General features: G+C 41.3%; 1 protein-coding gene and 1 pseudogene across 1 annotated transcript in view; both read right to left on the reverse strand.

Annotated features, from left to right (window-relative positions):
* Positions 1–20,253, reverse strand: part of ACOXL (acyl-CoA oxidase like) — a 443,136-nt gene that overhangs the window by 217,862 nt on the left and 205,021 nt on the right. Inside the window, exons 11-12 of the mRNA XM_089686494.1 lie at positions 5,732–5,848; positions 535–688 (exon numbers count right to left, since the gene is read on the reverse strand). Of these exons, the coding sequence (XP_089542620.1) occupies positions 535–688; positions 5,732–5,848 (271 nt within the window). The remainder of the gene's footprint in view (positions 1–534; positions 689–5,731; positions 5,849–20,253) is intronic.
* LOC149455262 (U2 spliceosomal RNA) lies at positions 3,953–4,058 on the reverse strand (annotated as a pseudogene).

Here is a 20,253-nt window from a genome sequence, read left to right on the forward strand (position 1 = left end):
AGTTGAGTGTCCTGAAGTACACAAAGGGAGGTTTAACAAAGCCCATGACCTGTGAGTAAGACAAGTAGAACAGGTCCAATCAGAGGTCAAAGAGGTTCCTGAGTCCTGCTACAAAATTTGCACACCACATAGAAATTTTACTAGTAATTTAGCATATTTAAATGGTGAGGTTTGTTTTCATGAAAGTTGAATGAATATAATTGATTCAAGAAAAAAACATTAGTATAATATACAACCTTGTTTTGTAGCAGCATGGCGGTACAGGACCTTGAAATACTGTATATTAACTTCCTATAAAAACCATAGAACTTTTCAGGCAGTACACCAACTGGGATGATAGTCCACATGTTGCTTTATGAGAAGCCATGGTACTATACAGAGAAACCCCATCAAAATAAGTAATTTTCATATCGACTGAAAATGTCCTTTTATCTTACAAATAATCACATATGACAATATGCAAATGAGAGAATCTACTCTTCAGTTTGAACCAGTCAAGGGTAATATAAGGCTTGTGCTGGTTTTTAAACTCACCATTCCACCAGTGCACTCTCGACAGTCCTGTAGACATGACAAATTCTCCCACGTGCTATAGGCCTTTAGACCAGCAACAAGTGCTTGTAAAAAGCGATTATTTACCAGGTCTCTGTTGTGATAAACATCTTCATCAAGTATTTCTCCTGCATACCTATGAAATAAAATGACAGTTTTCTTAACAGTTCTTACAAAGGGCCTATAAGTTATCACGGTAAAGCAGACCTCCCTTTCCTATGACTTACATATTCAACTCATAAAGTGTGTCCAGCAGCAATCACCACAGATAAGCTGAGGCCGCTAGTGAATTATCATTGAAGTGTACAGGGCTTGGTGGCCACTGCTAACCGCTCATAGGTTGCTATAAAAACTGCAGGAATCAGTAGATTCCTGCTGCTGTCATTCGCACAGGAGGGTGGGGCAAAGCCTTTGTTCCTTACATACCACCTTTCCCAATGCTGACGGATGCCCTCATCCAGTTACCCAAAATAATCTGGGGGGTTATTGGGAGACTTATAATAAGGGGGGGCCCAGATATCTTCCCCGTCCCAAGGGAATGGGTATAGGGTATAATAGTACTCCATATTACTCATACACCCCTCCAAAAAAAGTGAAATGTAAGCAAACACACAGAAACCTTGAAAAAGTTCTTTAACCAGTTGCAAACGGCCCACAGTACATGTACTGCAGACAGGTGGCACAGGCTAAGCGGCTCCCAGTATCTGGTTGCTTTGATCGGTCGAGGGATCATATGATCACAATGTCAACAAAGCTGTTATAAATGAATTTCATTCATAACAGCTGTGCATCCTATAGTGATGCTGTGATTGGTCCAAAGCTAACACATAGTATCTGGGCAAATCAGAGTACACAGTAGTAATCACAGCTGTTATTAATGTAACCCATTCATGACAGTGTAAAACATTGCTGTTCAGATCTGATTGTACAATATCTGTTCAATCTCCTTCAGATTTACCAGAACTATATAATAGGATGACACACCTATCTATCCAATTACTCTGTATCCAGTCAGGCAGACCCTTGCACTACACAGTTGATGGTAGATCTAAAGGAGATTGTACAACCAAATTATATTGTCTATGGTGAGCTTTACAGACATCTCCTGTTTTCAATACTACTGCCTGCATGTGAGTACAGAGGTGGGTTGAGGGAGGGGGGGAATGGGGCATGTGCAGGGTGTGTGCTAATGAGGTCAGCTGGTGAATTATTTCCTGTGTATTAACAGTTTTCATGTCCTGCAATGACTGCTGTTTGTGCTTGTGTAGATTCACCCACAATTGTCACAGTGAAATTGCTGTCCCACCCTAAAACTAAAAGAATTTTGGGTGGAGTTTTGCTGTAAGTTACAAATGTTTGTTTTATAGTTATCGCTGTATGCATCTCAAGCTGTCCACAAAAGCTATAATATATTAACATATTACCAACCATCAACTAATATTTTTACTTTGTATTGTCCTACATTTCCAGGGTTTTTGCTATTTTGTAACAGCAAAACCACACTGACACATCTTAGACTGAGATGCTTAATAAACTTGCTTACCCTGCATATTAGTAAACTCTGCTAAAGCACGTCCGTTTCAGAATTACTTTCCTGTCAAGCATGTTTAAACTCGGGAAATGCCATGGATTTTATGGAGATTAGCTCTAGTACAATAAAGGCTGTTTTAACTATTCAAATCGACCATTCCTATGTGAATTATAATTGTTATTAGCGATGTGGTGATTGCCATGGATGGGATTACTTTTTTTCTGCTGCTCTACTTTGCTTCTGTTCAGACAATAAGAGACAGGAAATTTCACCACTGGAATCCCAAAGATATAGAGAAGACCAGCATGTGATTCAAATTGTCTGCAACCATGACAAACAGACATGAGATCTTGATGCAATGGAACTTTAAAGGAAACCTCTACTGAGGGAGGTATGGAGGTTGCTATTGCTACTCCCCATTCTGCAAATGCTAGTTTGCTAGCTTCACATTTTTGGGGTCCTTTCCTGGAATGATAAACCACTTGCCAATCACCCACATTTTACTGCGGGCGGCTTGTACAGGAACAATCATGTACCTGTACATTGGCAGTGTCTTCAGGGTTTAGGAAGCCCCTGGCCGACTCCCGTGATTCGACACAAAGGGATTTTTTCAATAGGTTGCAGCCAATGATTCATGGCTGACACTTGCTGATCGGTTGAATCCATTTACAGCCCTTTACAGGGTGCTCTGTACTGCGGGAACTGTTGGCCTGCAGTGAGCGATTCAGACTTTTTGCCGAGTAACCACTAGACATCACTGGCTACCATATGAGCAGTTCTACAAATTCAGCAAGATGGGGCTACATTCAATGTGCTTGTAATCTATGAAATTTGTGAGCACAACCATTGTTGATTTTAATACTTTGTTCATTAAAGGTTTTTACTGCGCAAGGTGTTTGCTTCCCTGTTTTTTCTTGTTTGCCTTTTAGTCAGTATATAAGGCCTCATTCACACCACATTTTAACTCCAGCTCCAGCAAGAATCCAGTAGATTCCAGTGGCTGAATTCACAGGTTTTTTTTTTTAAGTCCGCAAACGTGCAACTATAACGAAAAAACCCGTAAGTGTTCACAAAAAAGTGCAAGTGCAAAACACCACACAAAAAGTGCACTTAAGGGTGTGCTTTGTCCTACCCCCGAAGGGGTTGGACCACTACCCTGATCCCCCGGGGCACGAAGCTCCTGACAGGGACAAGGTTCCCATTTGGTCCTCCTGGCCAAAAGGCCTGGTGGACCACCGTTCCTTATGCCCAGCCGAAGCCGGACATCCAGTACTAGGCCAGGGGGTTCTCGCGAAGAGAAAACCCCCTAGGGACAGGGGAGGAAGGAACCGTAGGGCCACACATCCTCCCCCTAGACTTCAGGGCAGGCCCGAGGACCCACACCCTCCATCCTGTGAGAAAAAAAAACACACACAAAAGTAAAAAGTGACAAACGTGGGGTGAGGAAAATAAATAAATAATTAAATAAATCTATAAAAATAATAAAAAGTGTCGTGCCCAAATTGTGCACTGACCAGACCCTGAGGCCTGTAGCAAAAAAATTGCCCAGAACTTGACCAAAAGGCCCGGTCCTAGAGGCACAGTGCAAAAAGTGTTTAAACTCGGTGACCATGTGCTCATTCGCATCGTGGGGTCCCACACCCAAGTGCTACTCAGAGCACCCCTGAGGCGACTACTCAGGGGGCACCGTGTTTGCGGACTCTCTGCCTTCCCAGCCCCTGGCCAGACCAAGGTAGATCCGTCCAAATCAGGAGGTACTGGGTCTTTCCAGCTTTCCCAGAGGAATTACTCCCAAGGCCCCAGAACGAATCATGGCGCTCCCTGGTTTCTGTCCCTCCGGTCTAGCCTTCCGGACCCCCATCATACCAGTGAGGGTACTATACAACAGCCATCCCCGCAAAGCTAGAATGGCCGGGAGCACCCCCACTGGACACTGATACTACACTTGATCTTAGCCAAAAGGCCGAGAAGCGATTCACAGGTGCTTGTAGATACTTGTGGCTGGTCAGCAAAGGAAAGACAGCTTGACCTCAGCCACTGTATGTAATCGCATTTTGAAGCAATTACCTGCAGTTAGGGAGAGATGATTATCACTGAATGCAAACAGCTTCAGGGGAAATCATCTGTGCAATCATCCACTGTACAGAAGGGGATTATCAATGGCAGCACTAATGTGTCTCTCAGTAAGGGTCAGTAAGTAACTGAGGGAGAAGGGAGAGCATTCAGTGCTATCACACAGAATGGTCTGTGTTTAATTTAACGTGCATGTAAAGGGAAATATATTTATTTTATTATGGTGTAGGCAAAGGTTGCATTTTTATTGGCCTTTGTGTCCCCACTGAGCAGATTTACTCTTCTTTTTTTCCTGCTGACCATTGCTTCCGAGAAAGCAGAAATCAAACTTTTGGAGTTCCTGTTCTAATGAGGAAAAAAAAATCATCGAATGGGGAAAAATGTTCTGATGACAACTGCTTAAAGCAGAACTAAAGTTCAGCTGTAAGAAACAACAAGCAGGCAGGCTTTTACTGTAGAATAGACATGCATTGTCTCTTCTGCAATAAAATGCCCCTACTTGCCTGCTCACTGTCTTCTCCAGGCATGTAAACTAAGCTGAGCATGCACAGCTCAGCTTACAGCGCTGTGCCAATCTCCGAGTGCCAGGATGACTGGCTCCTGTGCATGCGCAGGAGTGATGTCATCCCATGGCGGCCATGAAGAGGCCTGAAGTCTGACATTGGCAAGGGACCATTGGACAGGTGAGTATTAACACCTTTAGTTCCGCTTTAAGCTAAGAATACTCCTTATTTTGGGAAGAGTTCCCCTCTCTTCCTGTTGCATCACCAAGATAGGAAGTGTAAGGAAATCTCCCCAGGACACAGTAAAAAACCTAATAGGGATTTTAACCAGTCCTTATGCTATCCGAAATGTAAAAAAAAGAGAAAAAAAACTGTGGGTTTCAGAAATTAAACAAATGTAAATATTAGCTGCAAAATCCAACAAAAAATATAGTTATGATATATTTAGAAACTACTGAGCAATTAAAAACAATTTTGTTAAGTGCATGGTTCTAAGTTAAAGTGTTACTAAACCCACAACAGTAAAATCAGTCTGTATATGCAGTGAAGCATGCTTGTTATACTCACTGTGGAACCTAAGGGGTTAATCCTCTGCATTGTGTAAAACGACTGTTTGATTCTTCTCTGCCCCTCCTCTTGTTAAAATGACCACCTGATGCAGACTGAAGCTGTGGTCACATGCACATGCTCAGTTTGGTGTGTATTGCTAGAGAGGTTTTTTTTTTTCTTGGGAGGGTACATGTGATCAGCACAGGGCCAATCAGCACTGTCCAGACAGTGGGTCAGAGGTTTCACATCCTCCTAGAGCAGAAAGAAAACTCCTCCTACAAACTTTAACCAGTGCTGTGATGAAGTCACAAGACTGCTCTAACTGCTGATGAGAAAAGGTATTTAGCAGTTTATATTTACTAAAATAATTGCATTTCCATGTTCTGTGTACTGTGGGAGACCAGATATAGTGAATACGGGGTCCTGGGTTTAGTATCACTTTAAGCTAAGTAAAAGCAAACATATTTGGTAAGGAAAGAAAACATGGCCACATACAAACCAAAGAGAATCAGTTCTTCAATACCTGCTGGTAAATGTCAGTGCCAGTGCAGTAGCCAGATGCGGCATCAATCGTAGGTGCTGGGTTTGATGTTCAATTATCTTCACTTCCTGTTTGTCTTTTGGACCAAACTGCCTCCGACTGCAAAACAAAGTATATTAACTCGAAATAAGTAGAAGAAGATACACAGGAGCCACTACTGTTGTCACAAGGGAAAGGGCCACATCAACAAACAGGAGGTTCATGTTCAAGTGGGAGAATCTGAGAACTGGCCAGAAGGCTGAAAAAAAATGAATCAATTCAGTTACATCGGTATGATAAGAAGTAATGTGTTATTCCTTGTGGACATATAGAACTGGGCCAGAAATCCAAAAAACAGACACTGGTGAGTGTGGACTCATGTGGGCACAGTGGTAACTGGAGAATTTATTAAAATCTTCCTTTAATGCTAGATATCATTGTACTTTCCAGAGAAGGAAATGGCTCAGTTCCAAAAAAAAAATGTATTTAAGATGTTCAGTATTAGAAAGAATACCAAGTCACTCTGGCTTATGCTGTAACTGCATGTGATTTTGCTACTATATGGACACCCACGAAACATCCTCCGTTGATGTGAAGTGGGATATGACAAGTAAGGTTTGGCAAACTCAGACACTATAAATTTAAAGTTGAACTCCAAACAGCAACATACACAGCTGAAATGCAGAGATGTATCTGCCAAAGATTTTACAAATTGTATCAAGAATTTTGTGTTTTATGCCACATAGCACAGCCATGAGGGTGAAACCACTTTCTCTGTTAGACTTATGACTGAGGTGTCACCCTCCTGCCTCCATCCAGCTGATTGGAAGAAGCAGAAACACACTCACAAGTCATCTCCGTTCACTCCTTTCTGCATGTTCCCTATCAGCACACATACATGCAGCACAGTCCAAATGGTTCCTAGTGCTTCCCCTCCCTTTCCCAGTCTGAGTACTGCTGTACAGGCAGATACCACAAAAGACTTGCGCTAGTTGTATGCAAAAACAGTACAGATTTAAACAGGGTTTACAATATTGGCCTGGTGTTTGCCTTTAAAACCTTAAAGCAAACTGCAATAAATATGCAAGGTCCGCTTAATATACAGTATTATGGGTAATCGGTAATAGCAGCATTTATTTAAAAAAAAAAAAACCCCTGTAAGAAAAAAATGTAAGTAAACCTACCTCACCCCCAGCTTCTATCCATGGTACCTAGGTGAGGGTGACATCATCATCCTTCCTTCAAGATCATAGGGAATTACCAAGTACACCTCTATACTTCTACACTGTGCTGGGCATAATCTCATGAGATTTTGGGTTGTCAGCATTCCCCAAGATCTCACAGGAGAGAAGGTGACATTACCCCCTGCAGCATGAAAGCATTTTACCAACAAATGTTTTTTTTCTAACTATAATTTTATTAAAGATGGGGGAAGGATCTCAAACCTACATTCACACCGAAGCACAGAATGTCTGGTGATTTTGAGGCAGGTTTTAAATGTGTTTTTTAAACCTTTTACAAGTGTGTGTTTGCATGTGTATCAGGCTTCAGGTGTTTGTTTTCTGGGCTGGATAAGGGGAGGGGAGCAGTTCTGGAAGAGAAGTTTTTTTTAAGGCATAATATAATAAACAGCAGAAAGATGTATGGCCAAAACTAGTTGCATCAACCAAAGGCACTCATGCTGGTGAATCTTCATAAAAGTACAAAAGATGAAAGGTCAGAGTGGATTTGCGGGCTCGATGGGAGACGTTTTCGTAATGCTCTTTAAAAGCATATGGAAATGAGATGGGATTGACATATATATGTACACAAACTTCTTGGGGTACTTCAAAAATCCTTTTCTGATTTAAACCATGAAGTTGAGGCATCTAATACTTGGCACTTTAAATAGCTTCAATTTAAGCATGTGACCATGGCCCAGTTTGGGCTACAGGATGTAATTTTCCAGTCCTCCTCATTGGAGATGATCTTACTTCAACCTAACCATACACAGTTGATTTACAGAATATATGGCATCCTTAGACAGGATAAACCCTCCAGATTGTCCCAGTTTATGGAACAGTGGACTAAAGTTCTCCCTAAACTAATTGAGCAGGAGTGGATAGAGCTCTCAAACTCCTACTTCTGTACTGTAATCTATGCCAGAGATAAATTCAATAGTATTGAGTTTATAGTGTATAATTTACTCCTATCCAACTATTTAAAATTGTTAAATATGACTCTCCCACAGGTTTTAGTGTCAGGTGGAAGAAGGGGATCTTTTTCATATGGTCCGGGAATGTGCCATGGTCAGACCATTTCGGTCCCAGATTATGGAATTCATTTCTCATCATTTTACTCTCCCCAACATATGTAATCCTGTGTAGTGCCTTCTGGGTATTTTGGTGAACTGGATTTAAGTGTGATCCCAAAAACATTAGACTTCCCCCTGCGGTTCTTGTGCATAGGAAAGGCTGGTCAATAATGTCCTACCCCTTTACCAGAATACTTATAAGGGCAGAGGCTGTCCTAATAAGAATATTGAGATTTGTGGAGCTTGGGTCTCATGTACACATTCCTGTGAACACCAACCTAATATGTTATCCTAAATAAAAAAGTTTTATTATGTTCACACCATCAATACCATCAGGTTTTGCACACTAGTATGAATTAAAAAATAAATAAAATAACACATGTAGCGATGTACCCAATTTTTACTGATGATTTAGTGGTGCGTGAACCAGTTTTGATTGCACAGATCTATTTATTGTTTTATGTTCACCTTATACATTGTTGTACTTCACAAAGACAAAAATGCCAATCCGCTACTTCATACAGTGGGGCAAAAAAGTATTTAGTCAGCCACCAATTGTGCCATTTCTCCCACTTAAAAAGATGAGAGAGGCCTGTAATTGGCATCATAGGTAGACCTCAACTATGAGAGACAAAATGAGAAACAAAATCCAGACAATCACATTGGCTGATTTGGATAGAATTTATTTGCAAATTATGGTGGAAAATAAGTATTTGGTCACCTACAAACAAGCAAGATTTCTGGCTCTCACAGACCTGTACCTTCTTTTTTAAGAGGCTTCTCTCTCCTGCACTCATTACCTGTATCAATGGTATCTGTTTGAACTTGTTATCAGTATAAAAGACACCTGTCCACAACCTCAAACAGTCACACTCCAAATTCCCCTATGGTGAAGACCAAAGAGCTGTCGAAGGACACCAGAAACAAAATTGTAGACCTGCACCAGGCTGGGAAGACTGAATCTGCAATAGGCAAGCAGCTTGGTGTGAACAAATCAACTGTGAGAGCAATAATTAGAAAATGGAAGACATACAAGACCACTCATAATCTCCCTCGATCTGGGGCTCCATGCAAGATCTCACCCCGTGGGGTCAAAATGATCACAAGAACGGTGAGCAAAAATCCCAGGACCACATGGGGGGGACCTAGTGAATGACCTGCAGAGAGCTGGGACCAACGTAACAAAGGCTACCATCAGTAACACACTACGCCGCCAGGGACTCAGATCCTGCAGTGCCAGACGTGTCCCCCTGCTTAAGCCAGTACATGTCCGGGCCCGTCTGAAGTTTGCTAGAGAGCATTTGGATGATCCAGAAGAGGATTGGGAGAATGTCATATGGTCAGATGAAACCAAAATAGAACTGTTTGGTAGAAACACAACTCGTCGTGTTTGGAGGAAAGAGAATGCTGAGTTGCATCCAAAGAACACCATACCTACTGTGAAGCATGGGGGTGGCAACATCATGCTTTGGGGCTGTTTCTCTGCAAAGGGACCAGGACGACTGATCCATGTACAGGACAGAATGAATGGGGCCATGTATCATGAGATTTTGAGTGCAAACCTCCTTCCATCAGCAAGGGCATTGAAGATGAAACGTGGCTGGGTCTTCCAACATGACAATGATCCCAAACATACCACCCGGGCAACGAAGGAGTGGCTTCGTAAGAAGCATTTCAAGGTCCTGGAGTGGCCTAGCTAGTCTCCAGATCTCAACCCCATAGAAAACCTTTGGAGGGAGTTGAAAGTCTGTGTTGCCCAGCGACAGCCCCAAAACATCACTGCTCTAGAGGAGATCTGCATGGAGGAATGGGCCAACATACCAGCAACAGTGTGTGCCAACCTTGTGAAGACTTACAGGAAACGTTTGACCTCTGTCATTGCCAAAAAGGATATATAACAAAGTATTGAGATGAACTTTTGATATTGACCAAATACTTATTTTCCACCATAATTTGCAAATAAATTCTTTCCAAATCAGCCAATGTGATTGTCTGGATTTTTTTTCTCATTTTGTCTCTCATAGTTGAGGTCTACCTATGATGCCAATTACAGGCCTCTCTCATCTTTTTAAGTGGGGGAACTTGCACAATTAGTGGCTGACTAAATACTTTTTTGCCCCACTGTAGATACACTATTACATGACTACTGATACTTGTTGTATACAGCACTTTGTAGTCACATGTAATTACATGTACCAGTGTACTCTGATTACTTGAATAAAGTTTACCATAAGAAAATTCATATTGACATACTAAGTACAAAGTAGATAATTACCTGTGGGCCCTTGGCTGCCAAAACAATATTTCCTTTATATATTTCTAAGCAGACAATTTATTTTCAAGACTGCATAAATACAATTGGAATAATTGCTAGTTCAGATAGAATGTGCCCTGGGGCTGTATTTTCAAGGCAATCCTACAGGATACGGTCTAGACTGGAGTTCTAACCTTGCAGCTTAGATTTATTTTCCTAATAACTCTGGATTTTAGTGTGTCACTAAATGAATGTGTCCTTTTCAAGTGTTTTCCTGGTAGTGGAATTGTATTGTTATTTTCCTCTCTTCTGTCACTAAAGCTAGCCATACACACATAGACTTCTTTTGTTTGGCCTGCAGATGAACAGATTCCTCCATCCACACCGAACAGCATGAAAGGACGAATATCCCACTGTGGCCATTGTATTCTAACAGCTGACACCTCAGCTATCAGAATACCTAAACAGTGGTTGCACCTGATTGCATGCAGTCATTGTTCGGCCAACAGTTTTCCTGACCAACTCCTTCAATTGTTCAATCAAATGATGTGAGTGGAGTGATGGCAACAGGGCCACCCACTGATGCAATTTCCTCAGAAAGTGGACGAAATTTACTCAGTGTAATGCCAGCTTTAGTTTTGGCTGTGATAGCTAGGTGGCCAACTTACTAGAGTCTGGAAGTTCACATATCTGTTGTACAGACAGACACTTGTATGCATTGCAATACAGGCTGTGAGGATGACACAAAAGAATCTGGAAGATGTTCTGTGGTCAATGGCTACAGGAAATGTAGACAGAAATGTGGCTTGTCTCTTAGGAATTTACACACACTTTCAAAACTGAACTCCAGAAAAACAGCTAGCTAAAGCGATGAAGTATTTATATGTGTTTTAACTGTGAAAGAAGTATAAGTCATGGCGAACAGGCTGAAGGCTGTCATCGGACAGATCATCCACCCGGATCAGACTTGCGGCATTCCTGGCCGCAGGATTGCGGACAGCCTAGCGCTTGTCCGGGACACGGTCCAATACATCAAGGACCGCCGTGTGCACGCGGTCCTGGTCAGTCTTGATCAGGAAAAGGCCTTTGACCGTGTCTCCCATGGGTTTATGTGCAGAGCCCTGCGCAGGTTTGGTCTCGGGGAAATGTTTTGTTCGTATGTGGATATTATGTATAACGAGATTTGCAGTTCCGTGCAGGTGAACGGCTGGAAAACTGACCCCTTCCCGGTCCTCTCCGGGGTCAGACAAGGCTGCCCTCTTTCACCTCTGCTTTTTGTTTGCTGTATAGAGCTCTTCGCCGAATGCATCAGACGGAATCCAGAGATCGGGGGAATCACCGCACCGGGACCAGACAGACGGGAAGTGAAGTGCTCGCTCTACATGGACGACGTGGCGGTGTTCTGTGCCAACCAGCGCTCCATCGACCTGCTCACCCAGACCTGCGAGGACTTCGGCCAAGCTTCGGGGGCAAAGGTCAACTGCGGAAAGTCGGAAGTCATGCTCTTCGGAAAGTGGTTCCTGCCTTCTTCTGCATCCATGCCCTTTGGCATCAAGACAGACTTCATGAAAATTTTGGGAGTTTGGTTTGGTGCCGAGGGCGCAGCCCTGAAGTCTTGGGAGGAGAGACTGGCTAAAATGCGGCAGAAATTTGGACTTTGGAGCCTCAGAGACCTCTCCATCGAAGGGAAGACACTGGTACTCCGCAGCGAGATTCTCCCTGTGTTGCAGTACCTCGCCCAGGCCTGGCCCCCACGGGTCAACACCTGTAAGGCCATCACCAGGGCGGTGTTTCACTTCATCTGGGGCTCCAAGATGGACAGAGTGAAGCGGGCAGTCATGTTCAAGGAACCCCTCAAGGGCGGTAAGGGCGTGCCCGACATCGCCACCCAACTGAGGGTGTTCTTTGCTTGCAACTGCATCCGCAGAACTTTGCCCAAACGGATTATGGACTCTGGCGGGAACGCAATGTCTCGCTCCTTCCTGTTGCCTCTCTGGAGGTCCCTCGGATGGGACACTTGGGACAGTTCCATCCCCTACAACTGGGACACCCCTTGGTACTACTTGGATACCTTCAAGTTCATCAAGGAGCAGGGGCTGCAGGGAGTCAAGCCTGACTTGTGGAAGCCAAAGACCATTTACAAGCTGATCAGAGCAAGCGACATTTTGGAGTCGGTTCCAGGCCTGCCTTCAGACACCTGCAAGGTGGTCTGGAGGAATGTTTCTTCCAACATTCTCACCAACAGGCACAAAGACCTGGCATGGATGGCAATCCAAGGGGGGTTGCCTCTCAGGACATTTATGCATGCCAGGAACCTGAGCAGATACAGACACTGCCCCTTCTGCATCATCCATGAGGAAACGTCTCACCACGTTTTCTGGGAGTGCTCATTTGCTCAGACCCTGTTGGGGGCCCTGGAACCTGAACTCAAGGACTTTGTACCACAGACAGCCATCACTCACTTTGGGGTGCTGAATGGACTATTCTGTGGGACTTTTTCTCTGGAGGACATTGACGGCGCCTGGCGGGTGCTGTGTTGTTTTAAGGACGCTTTATGGTGCGCCAGAAAGCGCCTCATCCACCAGCGGGAGAGGATGTCCATTGAGGACTGCCGCAGACTGATCCTCAGTCTGCTCAGAGACTATTCCTTGATGGACTTTAAGGAGGAAGAGGACGTCTGAAGATTTCCCCTTCCCCCCACTCCCCCTTGCGTGTCTTTGCCCCTTCAATAAAGCTTCGGGCCTGTGTTTTCCCCCTTTTTCCCCTCCCCCCCCACACACCCGATGCTTATTGTAGATTGTAAACTCCGGCTTTCGTTTTTGCATGACTCAGTATTGTGTATCAGGACACTATGGTTTTTGGGGTAAGCGGCGTTATGCATGACGTGTTGGTCCGGGGGATTCATCCTCCACGCACATCACGTCAGGCATCATACCGCTGAGCGAATGTATTTATTTCTGAATGTATTTATCGTATGCTTGGAACTGTATTGCAATGTGGTGCGCTGCGTCTCAGTACAGGGTGAGATGCACCCCGAATACAAGTATCATGTTGTTTTTGATGCTTCTGTAATAAAAGTATCTTTTCAATCAAAAAAAGAAGTATTTGCTGGTCCAATCCTAAGATTTTACACAGTCCTGCCAGGCCACATAGCCAGGGTGACTTTTCTCTTCAACAGTTAAGCAAAACAGATCAATTCCCAGCCTCCAACTTGTGATCTGACTGTGAAGGAGCTTTATGGGCTTTGATAAACTAATCTCTCCGCTCTCTTTTTCATGTGACTGAAGCATACATGACTGGCATCTAGTGCTGCCTTTACCTCTGCCAGTATTACTGTGAATGGGACTACAAGAGGCTGCTATCAAGCCAGATTCTTATAATTACCCTAGTTGCATTTAAAATACGTTCTCCCATTTTCATAAACACATAGCTGCATTCATTATTAATTGTCCTTAAATATCTTCCCTGAGTTCAGCCCCTGCTCTCAAGGAGCTCACAATCTAAAGTCCCTAACTCACATTCATACATACACATACTAGGACCAATTTAGACAGAAGCCAATTAGCCTACCAGCATGTCTTTGGAGTGTGAGAGGGAACCAGAGTACCTGGAAGAAACCCACGCAGGCACAGGGAGAACATGCAACTCTACGTAGGTAGTGCCATGGTTGGGATTCGTACCGATGATCCTAGTGCTGCCAGGTGGAAGTTCTAACCATTTAGCCACTGTTTTTTGTACAAAATTGTTTTTGTCATGATCTGTGTCTCTACTGGAGAAATATCACAACAGTGTTGATAACCATGGGTGAGTGTTTTTCGGCAAGTTTCCTGCATGATGAAATATTTTTTATTACATTATCTGTGCACTGGGCTAATTAAAAGAACAGAGGTATACCGCTCAGGCAAACAATCCAGATCAATCCACGACAGGTGCAGGTTCTGGCTCACCACCACACAAGATGCAACAAATGGGAAGAAGGGTCAGCCGCACAGCAGAGGATAGATGAATATAATGTATATTTATTGATCCATAGGACGCACAAAACACCAGGACATGAATACAGGACCTGTTAACACGTTTCACAGGATCTCCTGCTTAATCATAACAAAGAAAACAACAAAAGTGCTGTCTTAAATAGGAGTTAGTTAATAAAGAATACTTGTCCTAATCAGCACTTCTGAATCCTGAGGATACGCCTACTAGTACATTGTAGCAAAACATATAAAACCATTGTATCAAAAACAGTTATATCAGAAAACAACAAGGAAGGAAGAAAAGAAAAAAAAAAGTGGAATAAAAAGAGAAACAAACAAAAAGAAAAATAATGAATAAAAATTATGAAAAAATTATAAATAAAAAGTAAAATAAACAATGAAATAACATACACAAACACAGATAAAAGCAAGTGAATATCCCAAGAAGATATGAGCTGAGAAGCCACATTTGTAAATGATACAAAAACGCATACAAAAAACAAGTCTACTTGGGATAAAGTACAAAAAAATCACAAAAAACATACATATTCAGACAAGGATATATCAAAACAGCAGAAAAAATATATATCAAAAGTAACGCACCAAAAATCAAAAAAAAAAATCCCAAAATTAAAAAAAAAAAAGGATGGTATTAAAGATATGTGTGCACATGAATGTGCACACATGGAGTGCATGACGTGCCCAAATGAACATGTTGTGTATCCAAATAAAGTAAAGAAATATATGAAAGGATATATATTACCGACTCAATAAATAAAAAAAATAAAATATATATATATGTGGATGCACACACGTGTATATACACATGCATCTATATGCAGGGGTGAAGGGATAGCTAGACATGCTCTTTATCAATCATAAAAATATGTGATATCCCATTCATGGTTCAAACCCTGTGGGACAAGTGTATTTAGATGGAATATCCAGTATACTTCCCTAAACATAACCGCAAAAACGTCTCACCACCTCTTTTTAAAGGACACATTTTTTCAATGACCTGTACCTGTACTGCTATAATATCTCCTGCATGACAATTATTGAAATGGGGGGCCACACTAGTAGAGAGATATCTTTCTATACTATATAGATGTTCATAAAAACGATCCCTTAAACGTCTGGTCGTGCGTCCCACATAATGAATATTGCATTTTTATGACTATTGCAGCAACAGGTGGCAATCGGTATCCGCTGTGGGTACCATCCCGCAAGATGTAACCGGTGGGAAATATAAAAATGTTAAAAAGTGACATTCACTCAATACACTAAAATCACACATTACTGTATCAAACCATTTCACATACATTTTGTATCTAGTGCTTTGTCCTGTGTCCTGCCTGCATTTTTACTGTTCTTTCTGCCTGGAAACTGAGAAATGTCCATGGCGTCCAAAAAGCGTCCCTTTAGGTCAAAAGTGGTTTTAGACCAGCTAGAGAACAGCGATAGTAAATTAGAACTACTTGCAGAATTGAATGATAATGATTCGTGGGGAAATTCGTCATCAGACAGTGAAAACGATTTTGCAACTAAGATCAGTGATGTGCAAACTTGGCGCTCTGTTTCAAATTTCAGTGTTTTTGGTTTGATTATATTATTGAATTCAATTTATTATTATTATACTATTATTTTATATGATTATTTATTAAATTATAATTTATGATTTCATGTTTCAAATTTTAACATACCTGGGATGTCTACTAGACTTGTTCGGACAGATTTTAGTGAGTTATTCCTAAAAATTACAGGCTTACAATAAAAAAAGACATATTTCCATGCAAACAAATGTACAAATAAATTCTTTAAAAATCATACAATGTGATTTCCTGAATTTTTTTTTTTTATTCTGTGTCTCAGAGTGGGAATGCACCTATAATGTGAATTTCAGACCCCTCCATGATTTCTAAGTGGGAGAACTTGCAAAATCGCAGGGTGTTCAAATACTTCTGTTCCTCACTATATATATATATATATATATATTTCATTACTTAGTTTATTTGGCTGCACGACATGTTCATTTGGGCACATTATTCATGTGCACACATATCTTTAATACCATCTTTTTTTTTTCCTTTGGGATTCTCTTTTCTTTTTGTTTTTTAATGCGTTACTTTTGATATATATTTTTTCTGCTGTTTTGATATATCCCTGTCTGAATATTTATGGATTTTTGTGATTTTTTTGTACTTTATCCCAAGTAGACATGTGTTTTTTGTATATATTATTACTTAAATTTTGATCGTTTACAAATGTGGCTTGTCAGTCCATATCTTCTTGGGATATTCACTTGCTTTTATCTGTGTTTGTGTATGTTATTTCATTGTTTATTTTACTTTTTATTTATAATTTTTTCATAATTTTTATTCATTATTCTTTTTCTCGTTTCTTTTTTTATTCCACTTCATTTTTCTTTTTTCTTTTCTTCCTTCCTTGTTGTTTTCTGATATCACTGTTTTTGATACAATGGTTTTATATGTTTTGCTACAATGTACTAGTAGGGGTATCCTCAGGATTCAGGAGTGCTGATTAGGACAGGTGTTCTTTATTAACTAACTTCTATACAAGACAGCACTTTTGTTGTTTTATTTGTTATGATTAAGCAGGAGATCATGTGAAATGCATTAACAGGTCCTGTATTCATGTCCTGGTGTTATGTGCGTCCTATGGATCAATAAATATACACTATATTCATCAATCCTCTGGTGTGCGGCTGACCCTTCTTCCTGTTGCACTGGGCTAATTAAACAGGTTAATATGGGCGCAATATAATGAACACATTTAATTTTCATGCAATCATGCTTCATTCATGCGTAAAGAGATATTGTCAGTGTGTTTCTAAAGGTCCCCTTTCCGTCCCTACCCCCAGTTTTACTCACATCACCAGCAATCCAGCACCACTCTTGCCTTTGCTGCACCTTGCACTGGAATTCAATTTGATGGAGGTTAGGTGGAGCAGTGACATCATTCCCTCCATGTGAGAGTGCTTGGTCCTAGTGATTGACTGCTAGCCCTGAGCACTGTCAGTGGTGGAGATCACATGTTCCCCAATATCCAGAAGCACAAGGTTTTTTTCATCTGGAAGCAGAGGGCACAGGAGTGGCATGGTATCCATGTTATTGTCAGTATACTTGCGTCAGGGGCCCTTTATGAACACACTGTCACTTTATCATGAATTGCCCATATTGCGGTATCTCTAAAAAGGATATCTGCACTAAAAGGCAGCCATTGCTAACATATTTTTCTAAAAATACTAGTTACCTGTGATGCTAATTCAGTGTCTTCAAACGTTTCTGAGCAAACATGGCTTCATTCACCAGAATGGTGAACAATCATCCATAATTTTAAAGAGTGAGATAACACATGATTAAAATTCCTTGGTCTATATATCAAGGTGGAGGTACTGTATGCACGTAGTGGCCCAACATACACACAAATATTTTACATATAAATAATATTTTACCAAGGTAACAATGCCAGAACCTCCAGAGAATCTGCTATGACCACCCTTATAGTTGGATGTATCAAACAATCTGCATATCTGTTATTATGTGATGCCGCAATGTAACCTCAAATAAATCTCAGTACTGTATGAATCTAAGACATGATATGGAAGAACTTAGAAGTAAATGCAAGTTTATTCAAGTGCTTATGTATTGAATCTTGCTAATCCTAGAAATGTGCTGCCAAGCTTCTAGAAGACTCCCCCAACATCCTTATGAGCAGTAATATTCTGTATACTTTTGTATGTTGGTGTAAGGTAAATCACAAAGTATGGTAACTTGTAAGCCAACTGAAAGTGAAAATTAGATTGCATATTGGATAGTTATGTTTTTGTTATGCAATTTTGTAGATTTTGGTCCACAAAATGTAACATTTTGGACAATTTTTGTGTGGCTGAAACACATTTCAAATGCAGATTACCACTGATATCAATGTGATTGTGTGAGTGAAAATTCAGAGGCTACATTGACCTTCACTGCATTTCTTTTTGTAAGGATGCAACATGTTCAGTTGTGATACATTTGGATCAGAGGCAAAGCAGGTCAAATACAGCCTTTTCTTGTTAAGCGCTGTGTTCAAATGGAATAGGCTATGTCTGACATGGTCGCCTGACTACACAAGCCATAGATATGTTTTTTCGCAAGCCTCATGATGTCAGTGGACTCTTGAGATTCTTCTGTTTGCTCCAGTGACCTGGTGTGTCAGTTTACCACTTAATTGAATATCTAAACATATCAATGAAAATCTTAACAGCAGCACAGTGTCCTCACCTCAGTTGGGGAGACACCCTCCTTTCTCTACTTCTCTTAATTTTCTTTGATCTACCCTTAGACCTGTGTCTCCTCTTTCCTTCCTGTCTATCTATTTTTGTTGCACTGGCAGCAGGCACAACTGTTGAATTGAGAAGTGATACTACGGAGACCAAGTCAAAAAAGCATAAAGGTATATTCTACAAATTTTAATTAAAAATTGAAATGGTCTGATCTACGAGTTAAATATTTTACTCAAGAACAATCTGATGTTGTCAATGTTATTTGTTATATGATTCACAATTCTGTATTATATTGGTATTATCTGTTTTATTTTGCTACTAAAACAGGTCATTAATAGCAAGTTCCACAAAGTGCTTGCACATACCTACCTGTGTTCTCGAATATTTTTCTGAGAACCCCAGAAGTCCCTTATCTCCAGCTCTATATGTAGATAGTGGCTCTACACCAGAACTCTTTTCCCGTTTTCCTGCATTACACTATGGGGTAGATTTACTAAAACTGGAGCATGCAAAATCTGGTGCCGCTCTGCATAGTGGCCAATCAGTGTCTAACTTCAGCTTGTTCATAGTTACATAGTCTGGCTGAAGAAAGACAAAAGTCCATCCAGTTCAACCATATAAAAAAAAAAGTTATAGACCTACACCCACAGTAAATCCAGAGGAAGGCAAAAAAACCCAGCAAAGCATGATCCAATTTGCTCCTGCAGGGGAAAAAATTCCTTCCTTATCCTCCGAGAGGCAATGGGATATTCCCTGGATCAACTTTATCTATAAATGTTAGTAACCAGTTCAATTAGGCTTTGACAAAAAAAACAAAAAAAAAAACAAAAACTGGAAGCCGATTGGTTTCTTTGCATTTTCCAGTTTTAGTAAATAAACCTGAATGAGTGTAGCATTGTTTATATTTCCTAAAGGATAAGTTCACCTTTTAATAAATACATAAATGTAAATTTTTTTGCATTTTTGGAGCCTGTTAAGCAGCTCTTAAACTCGAGTGTAGGAGCTTTTGGCATTTTTTTGTACACACAGGCTTTTAGCAGAGTTTAGGAGCTGCTGTGGTTAGGTTAGGTTAAACCTCCACCACCTGAACGTGGAAGAATCGCATTCAGGATAGGAACGTTCTGACCGCTGACCATGGGAAAGTGCAAAACGTAAAAACACGGCAAACTCGCTGTACTGTGGTTGGCGCGTTTTGCGGTTTCCCGCGGCTGGCGGTCAGGGTAGGCTCGTGTACGTGGAGCCTAAAGCACTTCACCCATGATCAGATCCAAGGTACAATGGCAGGAACTTGCACACTGTCAGAGTAGCTATCTGCCTGTACCTCGTACGGGCAGGCAGTTACTGAGTGACAGGAGGTATCAATGAACGTACCTAGAACGTTCATCAGCACCCTGGTAGTTGTAGTTCTCCCATTCACAGAATTCTGTGAATGAATGGCACAGTCAGGTGGGTGGAGCCCCTCATGGCTGCATTGTTTTTAATTGTGACTGCAGGTGTGGGGAGAAGTTCACCCCCTGCTATCACAAAGGGGTCAGAGGGGTGGGGGGCTGCTACATCAGTAACATTCTACATGTTACATCCTAAATACGGGTGTAACATGTTATAAAAGGTGAACGACTAAGCACTGGTATTGTGCGAAACGTGTTAATAGTCATTTCTTGCTGACCCCCACTATGTGATATTTTTACTTGGAATTAGTCAATAAATGTAAGGAGA

The sequence above is a fragment of the Staurois parvus genome, unplaced genomic scaffold (genome assembly GCF_062004578.1).
Source record: "Staurois parvus isolate SC_StPar_1 unplaced genomic scaffold, SC_StPar_1.0 ptg000401l, whole genome shotgun sequence".
Taxonomy (NCBI): Eukaryota; Metazoa; Chordata; class Amphibia; order Anura; family Ranidae; genus Staurois; species Staurois parvus.